General features: G+C 33.3%; 2 protein-coding genes across 5 annotated transcripts; one reads left to right on the top strand and one right to left on the bottom strand.

The window, feature by feature from the left end:
• The first annotated feature begins 2,501 nt into the window (after positions 1–2,501).
• On the top strand, positions 2,502–14,148 carry Gycbeta100b (guanylate cyclase soluble subunit beta-1-like). Of its 4 annotated transcripts, XM_083035338.1 has the most exons (14): positions 2,502–2,645; positions 2,934–3,007; positions 4,547–4,647; positions 4,767–4,885; positions 6,323–6,478; positions 6,715–6,868; positions 7,059–7,213; positions 7,897–8,025; positions 8,122–8,204; positions 8,664–8,834; positions 9,238–9,475; positions 9,773–9,913; positions 10,709–10,866; positions 13,669–14,148. In XM_083035338.1, exons 1-14 carry the CDS (start codon positions 2,643–2,645, stop codon positions 13,796–13,798), a joined length of 1,812 nt encoding a protein of 603 aa, XP_082891464.1. In that variant the 5' UTR covers positions 2,502–2,642; the 3' UTR covers positions 13,799–14,148. The 4 variants fall into 4 exon arrangements, with proteins under 4 accessions (XP_082891464.1, XP_082891466.1, XP_082891465.1 ...); XM_083035340.1 differs by lacking the exon at positions 2,934–3,007 and having other exon boundaries at positions 2,507–2,645; XM_083035339.1 differs by lacking the exon at positions 2,502–2,645 and having other exon boundaries at positions 2,934–3,011.
• Positions 11,665–13,349, bottom strand: Stops (SOCS domain-containing protein stops). Its single transcript, XM_083035342.1, has 2 exons — positions 13,172–13,349; positions 11,665–12,667 (listed from the first exon to the last, which is right to left on the bottom strand). The coding sequence occupies exons 1-2, from the start codon at positions 13,308–13,310 to the stop codon at positions 11,763–11,765; spliced, it is 1,044 nt and encodes a 347-aa protein (XP_082891468.1). The 5' UTR covers positions 13,311–13,349; the 3' UTR covers positions 11,665–11,762.
• Positions 14,149–14,700: the final 552 nt, after the last annotated feature.

The raw sequence follows: 14,700 nt of genomic DNA, 5'->3' as shown, positions 1-14,700 counted from the left end.
CTAGGTCAAATATAGAGGGGGGTACATATTTTTTTATATGTGCCTACTTTGTCGTTAAGAGAATGAAACCTACCTTTGAAAAAATCGGTTTTTATATTTCTAAGAGAATGAAACAATAAAAGATATAAAAACATATTTTAAATAAAAATTTTATGTGTGTGGTTTTTAATATACTTTATAAAAAATCATATTTTTCGAAATGTTCTTTCTTCCTCCATAATTTGTGAAGATTTTGAAATTTGTTTTATAATAAAATATTTAAAGCATATTTAACGCCAAATTTAACCATATATGACAAAGTTGTATTCCGAAAATGTATTTTTCAGAAATAAGCTGGAATATGCAGAAATATTTCTTTACGCGCTATTCGTATTCGTCTTATGGCGCTCGCTATTTATGGCGAGTTTTTATTTCGTAATATTACAGAGACAATCATGAATTATTAATAAATAATTTACATCGCAATTTAATTCTTATATTTAATAATTTATATACATAATATATAATATATATAATATTAAATATATAAATATATAATAATATATATTTATAAGATAATTTATAAAAAATAATTTATATATTACAATTTTTATATTATATTTTATAGCAATTATGGCAATAAGCAATTCACATATATAAAAAACATGTTTTTTGCACTAAAAGTAGAACTAGCCGAACAAGAAAAAATTTCTGTGATGCGATGTTCAATATACAAAGTTAATAGATACAGTGCAATGAATAAATAAATGCACTTACGCAACTGCAAAATCTATATCTATCTAAATTCATATCCTTTGACATTGATACAATAATATAATTGCGTGCAATGTGACATGCACACACTATTATATAACATTGAACTCTTTAATGAACCTATCCCTATTAACTCTAGCGCGATAAAGACATACTTTGTGAAAATACATACATATATATGTATATAACTCATTCTTTCTTTCTTTGTTGTCTATTTTTTAATTGTTTTTTTCTTTTATAAAATAAAAGGATAGGTTTTAAAAATAAGGTACATTTTTATTACATAACACATTTACTATTTGCAAACTTGTACACTAGATAATAATTTATTCATGTTATTTTTATAGATAATATTCTTGTACACATTCGCGCGTATATATATTTGACATATTTACATAAAAATGCCATTATTTTATGGACTCTTTATTTATTGGATTTATTGGCCTGCTTAATATTAATATTAATATGTAACACTTAAACTTATATTTAATAGTATATTAATAAATATATTTTTATTATAGCTTTTTGAAATAAATTTGTTTAATTTAATTTAATTAATTTATATTTAAACTCTTGATAGGATATCTGTACCTAAATATTCGTTTTTTTTATTACAATATTCATAAATTGAATTGAATTGTTGTGTTAATAGTTTTTTAGTGTTATTAATAACGTAAAATGCTTGATATTAAACTTGCCAATATGTATATTTTAAATCTCTTTATAATAATATTGTAATTTTATTATTTTGCTGAAGTAAGCTATTATTTCGCTTATTATTTTAACTAGCTTAATGATGTATATACATATTTGTTCTCACTAGTAAACGCTTTCTATCAAATTTTTTTAGTGTTATGAATAACATAAATTAATGGCAAAATAAAATTATATGCAATTCGCATATCTCAATTAAAACGGATTTAATTGACAACATGCATGTCGCTGTAATTAAATTTATTGTCTGCATTAAATAAATGTTCTAAAGATAGAATATATTTGTATTATATATCCAACTGAAACAATCTATAACAAAAGTGCAGTCTATTATCATTTTGCTTTAAAGTCAGTTACTTATAATTATTATACGCAATGTGTAATTAAATTAAATCTTAATATATACATTTTTTAATACCATTAAGATTACTATTTAAATACTATTAAGAAAATATTATGATATCATAAAATGACACCTACATGCGTCAATCATTTCAGTATCATTAGAGAAAGAAATCTTGACTTGAAGAAATCGCTCGTTACTTTGAGAGGGAGAGGACACTTGTAAGAACACTTTATACTGCAGTTTGAAACTTTTCTAAATGACATTCTTCAAGATTCATGGCATCGAGAGATTGCATTTCATTACGTCATCAATTCATCGACGCAAGAAAGCGTCTACATCTATTTTTTCGCCGAAATCCCCGGGCTATAAAAATAAATCGTCGATTCTCTTTCGCCGCGTGAACGTGCATTGAAAACGAGGTGCGCTCGTATCTCGAACGACCAAGGGTTGACAAGTCGCTTGCCGCTCACTAATCTCACAAAAGTCTTATAAGTATTCATTCGCGAAGTTATATAGCGTCCCCGGCTCCGTCGTGTCGGAGCAAAGCGGATTGGGAGAACCTAAAGGGTGGTATGCGACTCGGTCGAGGGTGGCTCGTGTATAAGAGGAGCACAACTAGGTGATATCTAGGTGGCGCAGTCGCAACGAGGACCGAAAAATCGATACTTATCGTGTGCCGGCGAACGACGAGGTCGCCTTCCAGTACGCAGCTCGTGTGCACGAGGTAAACACGGCTCCAGCTGGCAATCAGAATGGAATGACGCGTGAGAAGTGAGATCAATTTCGAATTCACCCCCTCCCCCGCAATCTGATTGTCAGGTGCAGCAACATGGTACGTTGGTGCGAAAGAGTTAGAACGACGGCGTGGATGCTGACGAGAATGCGAATTTGGAATTATTTGGGGCATTATTTGGAGCAGGACGACGATGACCTGAGGGTTGGAGAACCGTATCGGTCACGTCGGACATTGCACGTTAGATATGCAAAGGGGCAAAACTCGTCAGCACCTGCAACGTCGACAACGAGCTTATATATTCGCGTATCATAATTTCGTAATACATATATTAATTTTTTTCTCTGGTAAATTGTACGCAATTCTTTTTTGTCTTTATATGTGCAGTACGGTTTTGTGAATTACGCTCTTGAACTCTTAGTTGTGAAGACCTTTGGCAGCGAGACGTGGGAAACGATAAAGTAGGTAAAAATAGTAGATGACCTATCTCTCTGTTATCTTGCTTTCATTCTTTCATCTTGCACGTTTCTCCTTTCATACCTACGTGATCCATACGGTATTTTCATTCGGACATTGTCAGATGAGCAATCAAGTGTTGACATAGTTGTAGAAGATATATTATACGTTGAGTGATATGTCATATAAAGTTTTATATGAGTCATATGCAATGCTAAATTATCTTCGCGGTAACTCATATTCACGTCTCTATTTGTCAAGATTATTATACTATGTGCAGATTTTTCTCATCCATTAGAGAGAGCTTATAGAGATACCTCTTCTTAAACCGTTCGCATATATTATTGTTTAAACCATATATTTTATTGTAAGTTATGCTTAAAAATGTTTAAAACAGATATTTTGTATTTTTAAATTTTGGTCTTCTCCAAAATGCCTCGTTTTATTTTACAAAAATTATAAATAACTTTTTAAAAACAAATAAATTTATGAAAAAACAAATTAATTAATTATTCGATTAATCTATCGCACAGATTTACTCCAATTTGAATAATATGTTATATCATTTAAATTAAACGTTAATGTCATAATTCTAGCAATCCTAAACTTGTTCTACTAATTATGTTTTTAAGCGCGTATTGCAGTACTATAATTATTTCAAAGTATTATTATTTACTTACCTCAAAATGTTCTTCTACGAGCAGGAGTATCACTTAAAAGTATGTATCTATAAGATAGCCAATTTGTCCGCCCTAAATAAAGTTTAGCAATATGGTCGGCAAAATTGGTTCGAGAATAATGTTCGGTAATATCGGAAGTATTATCTGGTTTTATAGCAATATCACAATAAAATTAAGAAGTAACTTTTGATACTTGATTATAAAAAGTGATTCAAAATATATTCTTTAACAACGTTATTTAAGAAGAGATTGAACTTTTAATCTTAATAATAATACGAAAACTCGCAACTATAAATTTACATAATGTAAAAGTTATAAACTACTTTTATAATATTATCAATCTATATTATTAATATCATTTTAATTATTGTTCGCGTTAATTAGCTTTCTTACTTCATAATTATTATCAGCATTTCTTTATAAGTATAGAGAATAACTCTCTCTCTTTGAATAATTTAAGGGTATATAAGTTGCTCTGTAATATAAATATTACTAAAGCTATTGCAGAAGCTCTCTAGAGACGCTGAGGTAAGTTTAACGTGACACCTGATATCCATATCAAAGAACAGCTTTGAACTTCTGATATGTAAATGAAATAGTAGCAAGCCACAGAAAGTACTTACCAAATTGTCAAGTCTTTTAAAAAGACTAAAAGAGTATGCAAATAAATTTAGGAATGTTACAAAATAATTAAAAAATTATTTTAAATAAAATTCTAATTTAAACTAATATCGAATATTTTTCTAAAAACATTGGAAACAATCTACAAATAATTGATTGAGTTTTATAAATAAGTTATATTGTTTTGTGGAATGTATTTCTTTTTTCTTTTATCGCAATATTTTTATAATTGTATTGATTTAGAAAAGATGCGGCGGTCAATATGGAAGGACAGTTTCTGGTGCGACAAATTTATGACGACGAGATTACATATAATCTGATATCCGCCGCTGTCAATAAACTTAGTATGTATATTTTCATAATAGACAACAATAGACAACAAGATATCATTGTATAGAGTATGATATTATTGTATAGAATATTATTTATAATAGAAAAGTTTATTAGATATCTTATGCTCTAGATATTCCTGCCAATGAAATACTTGAGTTGTTTGGCCGAATGTTCTTTGAGTTTTGCCAAGATTCCGGTTATGACAAGATTCTTCAAGTCCTTGGAGCAACACCTAGAGATTTTCTGCAGGTAAAGTCTGAAAATTATATTTACTACAAATTTCTCTTAAATTAAGCACAATTTGATGCGCTTAATCACTAATTTATGCTGATAAGGAAAGTAGACCTGATAATTTGTATCTCATCTTTAATTCGATCGCTAACTGATTTCACTTAACATTTTAAATTCGCATTAGGGACAATCTTAATAATTGAGTAGCCTGTTAAATTGTACTCTCCGCATCTGGTGTACATGTCATTATTTATCATGGAATCATTCGCTAAACTAGCCATATAGATAGAACCGGATGTATCCTCTTTCTCTATGAATAAACACATTAGAGAATCTTGTTATGAAAATTATCCGGATGTTACTTTATATTCTTCTTAGTTAGTTCAATATTCTGAAGATATTGTAGATTTCTTAAATTTATAATTAAATTTAAGAAATTGAATATTGTTATTAAAAATTATAAGAAATAAATGTACACATTTTTCACATGATTGTTTACTGAAAATTAAATAAGAATTTAATTTTAATTCATATAGTTGTACAGCAATATGCTGAAAGGTTTTAATTTCTTTTTCATTATTTTTATCACGTGTAGAAAAAAATCATATAATTAAATTTAATATAAAAATAAAAAATTAAAAGTAACTTTTGGTTCGTTATTTCAGAATTAATATCTAAGCAATGAGACAAGGCTAATAAGAATCTTTGAACATTGATGTGTGTATATGTGTGTACTGTATAAACTTACAGTACATTTCTCATTTAAAACTCGTAACTCTTGCTCTTCATAGAAGTTCGATCCTAGTCAAAACTAGTAGTAAATATTAGTTTCGATCTTTACTCAAATCTTTCGTGTCAGTCGAAGGTAAACAGCTAACTAGTTCGGTACTTACGGAAAGCGAAAAGTATATTATGAGAAATATATTATAAGTATTTTATAACACATGTGCATTTTTTTAATGCTTGAAAATTTATATTAGCTTTGTCTCTCTCTCTCTCTCTCTCTCTCTCTCTCTCTCTCTCTCTCTCTCTCTCTCTCGCTGTTGCTGATTAAATTTAATATTAAATCCAAAGTTTCTTGCTTTCTACAAAGTATTATTATTTCGTTCACATTTTGCAATATAATGAGAATTATCACACACATATACATGTCACATAAAAATGTTTTAAACATTAATATCAACTTTAACGTAATTATATTTTACATTACTTTCTCTTTGATGATGATTTCATTTACTTTAATATATTATTGTGCAATGTTATAATTATTACAATACTAGAGCTGTTTGCACGATAAAAAAATAAAAATCTGTTTAAATTACATTTATGAATTATATTACTATGGCAACGAGATTAATCGATGAAATATACATTCCATATTCATATTCGATATTGGAAATATGTATGTACATGCATACATATCGAATACATATACACGTCGGCATCACGTTGCAGAATTTGGATGCGCTTCATGATCATTTGGGTACGTTATATCCGGGCATGAGAGCACCCTCTTTTAGATGCACAGAGAGACCCGAGGATGGCGCGCTTATTTTGCATTATTATTCCGATCGACCTGGTCTGGAACACATCGTTATTGGAATTGTTAAGGTATTTGATTTTGCAGCTTGATAAAAATATATGATTCGTTATGCAAAATTTGAGATTTTACAAAGTTTAATTATATCTTTGAATATTCTTGAAAATATATATCCAACACTTTGCGAAAAAAAAACATTAAAGAGTCTTGCCTGAGAAAAACGTAGCGAAGATTTAACGAGAATTTCTTAGTCAATTATATGGAAATATAAATGGTAGGAAAAATTTTTTATTTATTTTTCAAATAGACCGTCGCAAAAAAACTGCACGGCACCGACGTTGACATGCAGATAGTGAAGACAAAAAGCGAGTGCGATCATGTGCAATTCCTTATAACTGAAACGTCAGGACCGGGAGTCGTATCAAACCCTATGAGTGCTGAATTGGAAACATTATCTGTTGGTGAGTCGTTGTTTGTTTCGATAAAGTGTGAATCAATAAAAATCATTTGACAATAAAATTATGATTACAATAGATAACGTTTAAACGTAAATGTCTAAAGCTAATGATAAGAGGAGCGTAGTTTTAACGATAGAAGAGCAATATAAATTGTCTTAGAAAATTTAATAGAAAATTTAATAAATTGTCGTAGAACCAAAGGTCAGCCCGACAACGTTCTGTCGAGTTTTTCCATTCCATCTAATGTTCAATCGAGATCTTACAATAATTCAAACCGGATGTACCATAACACGTGTTATTCCGCGCGTCTGCAGCGGTCATTGCAAACTAAGCGACATTCTTTTAACTGTGAGTTGACGTCGCAATATTTTTATTATAATGTATGTATTGTGTCTATCCCTGTTTTATTCATCAACAATTTATTAGTCTTAGTATTTTAATGCACTATATTTATCTGCACTTTGCGTCTTGAAAACATTGCATTACTGACGTTTCAGAGAACGATATTTTTTTCTTTTCTCGCTGTGTGTTAATTGTTATAGTACTACAAATGATAAAAAAAGAGATATTTTGTTTGACAATATCACTTCAAAATTTGGTCGACGCTGCACATTCGTATATTCGTATCATGAAGTATCGATCGTTAATTTTCAATATGTGTCACTAATTGTTTCCTGCGTCAAAGGAATCATATTAATGCGCAGAGCATTGCGCCTACCATTATTACATTGCACATGTCTATAAGTACATGAATGTATATCAAATGCAGGTTATTGTGACTGACGTGGAGCGTGTTGTCCGAACCGAACATTTAACACAATTTGCGTTATTGTTCATACGTATCAATTGCGATGTTGTCAATTAGACAATTTGTCTCGACATTGTAATATCTCTTAAAAATCATGAATGCATCATGTGTGCCATTGTCATGAATATCACGTCACATAAATTTTATTTAAAACATCTCTCTCTCTCTCTTTCTAATGTGCGTTTCGATACAGGTTGATTTAATCAATTTTGAATCTTCGTAGGTCAGACCACATTTGGAATTAACATTTGAGAATATATTGTCGCATATTAATACTGTATACGTGTTAAGAACGAAAAAGGGAGTTATGTGCGTCGATGCTGCAGAGGAATATTCAAACCTTCGTTTGAAGGTCAGTATATCGTGTAAAAACAAATAAAAAATAAAAGAGAATTAATGAAGAATTTTTTATAGATTAAATCTTGTAAAAATTTAATTCATATTCCAGGGTCAAATGCTGTATATACCTGAATCCGATTTAGTTATCTTTCTATGTTATCCAAGTGTTATGAATCTTGATGACTTGACTAGGTAAGATTACGTTAACTTTCTATAATTCTAATTAATCGTTTTTTAATCGCTTCTTTTGCAGTAAATTGGAAAGTATAAAGAGATTGTAAAGTGTAGTAGATTATAAAGTAGCTCATTATCATAAACTTTTGCACAACTTTGATGCCGTAAGACTTGTTAAACTTGTTCCTTCTTCTTTCGCGGCAAAGAAAGTTGCGTCGTCTAGTAATAATAATCTTAATGTCTTCGGCCAACTCTTGAATCTTTTCTTTATTCGCGTTAAGCATAATTGACTGACTTGAAAGTTTCGTTTCGTGTTGACATTACCGAAAGTTTCATATATACGTAACATATTACCTGATACGATGAAGGGAGGAGATCCGATGTCGCGAGCGGACGAACGACTCTATCCTCGTGATATAGTTCTCTATCAACAGATACAGGATCTCTCGTATGTCAGGTTTATTCTTTCGGCTTCAGGCGAGGCTTGTACTTGAGCGACGTCCCTCTTCACGACGCCACTCGAGATCTGGTCCTGATGTCGGAGCAATTCGAGGCGGATTACAAACTGACGCGCAACTTGGAGCTACTCACCGATAAGCTACAGCAGACGTATCGCGAGCTCGACGGTGAGAAGCAGAAAACCGACAGGTAAAGATCTCTGCCCGCGGCTATTTCTTGATTATTCGACGAGTCTCTGTCCGTCCGTCGAGTTTACAACGTCGTTTACCAGTAACACGATTATCTGCAAAATTTGCAGCTCCCCTTCTGCCCCGAATCGCTTCCCGCGGTGAAGAATTTTTCCGATGCAAATTAACGGAAATGAATTTATGATGGGATATAGCGAAACTTTCCGCCCGACTCTTCTGCTTGAGAGCTCGAACGAATTAGAAATCTTTCCTGAGTTCTTTCCTGTATCGAGATTCTCTCGAAACTATCCAAATTCAATTCTCCTGTCAACTTGCCGAGAACTGTTTCGCGCGGATCTTAATCCGATTAGATAAAACTAGCGCGCGCGACGTTGAATAAAAGATCATCTGTGTTCTGCATGTAGGTTACTCTATTCAGTGCTTCCTATTTCGGTGGCGAACGAGCTCAGACACTCAAGACCAGTACCGGCAAAAAAGTACGATTGCGTTACTTTACTGTTCTCCGGAATAGTCGGTTTCGGAGCCTACTGTGCGGCTCATACAGACTCCAATGGCGCTATGAAGATCGTTAACATGCTCAATGAGCTGTACACGGCTTTCGACGTGTTAACTGATCCGAAAAAAAATCCTAACGCTTATAAGGTAAATGTTTATAGTTTATAATAAATTTTATTTTTAATTTTTTTAAAATTCTTATTTTATTTATAGCAAGGATTGGTACATGATAGGAAAAGAGATTTTTTATCATATTATTGTTTTGTATAGAAAAATAATATAATAGACATTGTGAATACTTTTAATAAAATATTTGAAAAGGTACATGTATACATTCGACGTAATCGCACGCAAATGTTATTTCTAATTTCACGCGATATCGATAACACTCTCAAATTTGTCTCAGGTTTCCATTGCAGCTAATTCCACTTTTGGTCGGTCTAGGTGGAGACTATCGGTGATAAATACATGGCGGTGAGTGGATTGCCAGAACCCTGTCGTTGCCATGCACGATGCATCGCTCGTCTAGCGCTGGACATGATGGATCTCGCGGCTGACGAAGTGCAGATCGATGGGGAACCTGTGGTACGTACATACACAAGTTGTTTGTCGGCTATATTTTGCTACAACGACTATGGCCGCGTGAAACGGTTCGATAACGTGACTTAAAAAGAGTCGATGGAAGTCAATTAAAGATTACACGTTAAACGCTACACATCATAAAGCAGGCTGAAGGGTTGCCTGATAAAAGAGATTATCGAGGCGGCTAACTGTTCGTTGACTCTGTAGAAAGTTGAAATCTCTTCTGACACACATATATATAGATATATACATATGGTGTGTGCGTGTGCGTGTATGTATGTGCGTGCGTGCGTGCGTGTGTATGTGTATATACACTTTCGCGAGGAACAAATGGCACATCTATATTTAATTTTGTATCCCTACGAGATGGCCTAACTTTGTTCGCAGAGTTAAATGCGATTTTCATGTTACTTAAATATTTGATCACAGTTATGACTTCGACTAGAATACTAGGACTTAATTCTGATTCAATTTCAAAAGTAAAGTTAGTAATTTTGATAAGTTCAAATTGTGCACTGACAGGGATATATAAAAATAAAAGGAAAAAACAATTGATGTAAAAGATATATTTATATATGTATATATTTATTTATTATATATTTATATACGTATTTATATATTTATACTTGCTTATAAATTAAATTTATAATTTAGATAATATAACGATAATTTTCTTCTATAAAAATTTGTTGCAAATATTACAGAAACAAAAAAAAAATATAAATTATATTTTTTCTTGATTGATATGTATTCTTAATATTTGTCTATATATATAAAAATATTTTATTATTTTTACAGAAAATTACAATTGGAATACACAGCGGAGAAGTCGTTACTGGTGTAATTGGTCATCGCATGCCTCGTTATTGTTTATTTGGAAATACTGTAAATCTTACTAGTCGAACGGAGACCACTGGCCAACTAGGAAAAATCAATGTTTCGGAAGACGCTTACAGGTAAATTATTTTATACCGGCGCGCGCACACACATTGCTAATATTATATGAATTCATACATACATACATATATACACACATAGGTGATTTATTGTGAATATATATATACAAGTAATTTATTTTATATTGTTAAATACATATAAATATATATGTTTAGAATATCGGTCCCTCATTTTCATAATTATGCACCTTTTACCTTACTTTCGCTTCTTTAAATTAAAGAAAGTTGCTAATGGATAACACAACTTCGGTTTCCCGAACGTGTACATTTTGCATCGTCTCACGACATACTTTCCGCTATTCTCGAATGTTTCTGGTATTCGCATCAGACGAACAAGCATCCCTCACAAAACGTTTCTCTAATTCTCAAGATTCATTAAATGCATTGCCATTATGAGACGCTATCATCGTCGACCTTTTGAACTTGACATTTTCTCAAACCTTGGCTCTTAGACCTACTTGAATGGCTTATATTATATGTCATTGTACGAACTTGTTCGTGTGCATAAAAAATTTCGCTTACAGTCTGACATGTTTAGATATATGATTCATATTTGTCAAAAATTCCGCGTAAAGTCTGACACGTTTAGATTTAGGATTCATATTTGTGTCAAAGTTTTGCTTCGCTCCGTTCTTTCTGTTTACCGAAATTCAAGATTGATGCGGCAGAAATCACGATACCAACTTACACGGTGACTTTGACAGACTTTGACGCGCATATTTATTGAATTCCGAGTGAATATGCGAGTTATATCGAGAAAGTCGCAGTGAAATTCTAGGACATAACTGCATACGGAGACGTGTGATAAAATATTTCTGAGATTCCACGCCAAGACGGAGAGGAACGATCGATGCCGAGCATCAATGAGAGCATCGCGCGACGTACGACGTGTTCCGTCAATCCTGTAACAGGTTCAGATAATTTTTCAGAGATTCTGGAATCTGCAGACTTTTGATTCCGCAAGGCAACGCCCAATTCGTGTGGAGAATTTCGCGTATTCGGCAACGGCACAAGTGCTTGAGTTCTGCCGGACAGACTCCGCTACGTTCTGGAGGAATCAGATTTTGGTTCGCCAGATTGGGATATTGCTCGTACAAGGACACGCTAAGGATACCGATGTGATTAGCAATGTGATCGGGAGTCCTGACGCAGGCGGTAGTCACGGTTCGCAGTATCAGTTTCAGACATGTCACTAAGTGTTCCGGGTAAACGATCTCCTTCTGACCTGGTTGCACCTCGAACTCGCTGAGTTTCGTCAGGATAATCTCCATCGGTGACGGAGCAAGTTTGTCAGACTCGACCGAGGCGCCGTAGCGCAACATGATCAACAGGATGTCCGGCGCGCCGTGCTGAATCGCGACTCTCAGAGGCAAAACCTGTCCGTACGATTCCATAGGCACGTCAATGAAGCGTCTCTTTATCAGGGAGGACTCGCAACGGTATTCCAACCGACCGCTAATCGCGTGATTCAAGAAGTACACCAGGGCCCGGATATTATCCTCGCGATCGTCGAAGTCGCATTTCCAACCGGATAGGAAATGTGTTACGCGCGTGCCGAAAATCGCCCCGACGAACAATCGTTCGAACGTCTTCTCGCAGTAGAATATGTCATTTAGCAACCGGCTGACGATCTCGTTTTTGTTGATGTCCCAGTCGTAGCAGAGCTTCACCGCGATGTAAAGAACGTTGTGAAATTTGCCGAGCAGGCAAACCGACCCGTTCTCCATCATCGTGATATTGTGATAACGCAGAGCCGAGATGACGATCCTCTCGCACACGTCCTGCTTGTCGAGATTCTCCGCTGAAAGCGTCAAACAGCCATGATTCGTCGATCGTATCGCGAATAAAATATTCTTTTACGCGTAGAACGCGAGCGAGAGACGGAGATGCAAAAATTGTTCTGGAATTTGGGGCGATGCGTTTTACGGTGCGTGGTATTTTTCACCGTTATCGCAATGACGAAACAAAGACAAATAGAGAGATAGGATTAGGCAAGTTTAATGTAACGGTAAGATTATAATGGGCGGTGATATCTTTGCATGTTTCAAGTGATCATGTTGCGTTGTAAAGAGACGGATAAGAAATTAGCAGATATAACTATCATTAATATATGTTCGCGAGAATCATAGTCATCTATAAATATATAATATTTAGAAATTTTCCACCAGCTACAGGCAAGCAATAAAATAACGTTATCATGATAATGATTATCGATCCATATAGATGCGATTCATTTGTCACTTACGCGACTATGCGTAAATATTCGCACAGTACACACAAAGTTGATCATCATAAATCTTGTTACCTTCTGCACAACTGTTTATCACGTCTGTGAAATAATTGACCAACTCGCGACGTTTGTATCGCGAAGCTAAGCAACTGCGTTCCATTTCTGCAAACAGTCGATCGAAATAGCAATCTATCAACACCTCCATGATTTGCATGTAATTTTAATGACGTGTAAAAGTCACACAGCGACCATCGCGAACGTTCACGTTTTAATGATTACGAATAGAGGAAACAACGCGGCACAGAGTTAATTCAATTAGACGTAAAGTCGCATTTCAAAGGTTTCTTTGACCCTTTCTGGGGCAATCTATATTTATGCAGGAGCAATTGTGTGTTTATAAGCTTTTTATATGTATATGTAAGAGAAAGAATCAAGATTTATTCAAATATTATTTTACAAAATATTTTGTAAAAAGTAATAAAGGAATAATATTTTTTCAAATAGTTTTTAGAGGAATAATGCAACTGTTATATCATTATGATTACAACAAATGTTTGTACGATTTGTTGCAGATATCTTTGCATGCCCGAAAATCAAGATCCACAATTTCTTTTGGAGTACAGAGGTCCCGTCTCCATGAAGGGAAAATCCGAGCCTATGAACGTATGGTTTCTATCCAGGGAAAGAGAGCTGACATCGTAAATTGTTATGGCAATTAAATATAGCAATAATTTCGAGAATCAGTTTGAGCTATAAACTTGATGTACTGTGAGAAAATAAAATTCGTACATTTCTTCAAAGAGAAACGAGGTAATAATGATGATAAAATATCAGCGATGTGTATTTCATGTAAAAACACTTTTACGGTTTTCATGTACCATTTGATTATATATACGTGAAAAAAGTTTATAAAAAGTTTATTGTAATGGGATATCGCTGATTTCCTACATTTGTTCTTAAACAAATCCGACCACTTTATCTTCAGCTCGATAGGCTGTTCAGCAACTGTAAGTGTACAAGGCAATCAAATATAATCGTTATTTATTTGGTGACATTGCGGCAGTAAAAACTTCTTTTCCCGTTTTGTGCAACCCGTGTCATCCGACAGGCTATCGATACTCGCTTCCAGTGTGGAGGTCATAGGTGCGAAATGTTTTGCCATTAGCTGAGAAAAAATTAACAAGTATAACCAGATAGATAATCCGCACTCTGTATGCGGCTGAGAGGTGTAACGGAACCTGTTCTATTCCCCTTTAAGTCTCACGCAAGGTCATTAGAATGAATCTTACATGCATTCTATTCGATTCTAAAAATGCTGATAAGAGCAATGTATCTGTTTTTTTTATTAAAATGTATTTTATATAAAATTTAAAAAAATAACGCGTTTTAAAATCTCATTATATTTATTTCTGTGAAATTATCTGATTTTAAATCGTGATAATCGCGATAATCATGACTATTTGCATTAGATCGTTTCAAATCTTCGTTATATCATATTATATAAAAGCGATTAAAACAACAATTTAAAAAAATGATGTATAAGCTACATCTTGATATTAAGTGATATATGAATAATGTATGGATATATGTGAAAAATCATTAAT

Source organism: Prenolepis imparis, unplaced genomic scaffold, assembly GCF_030444845.1.
Source record: "Prenolepis imparis isolate NDT839.2.m4 unplaced genomic scaffold, iyPreImpa1.0 SCAF_4, whole genome shotgun sequence".
Classification (NCBI taxonomy): Eukaryota; Metazoa; Arthropoda; class Insecta; order Hymenoptera; family Formicidae; genus Prenolepis; species Prenolepis imparis.
The sequence above is the reverse complement of the archived record's forward strand: the minus strand, read 5'-3'. Positions and strand labels throughout refer to the sequence as shown.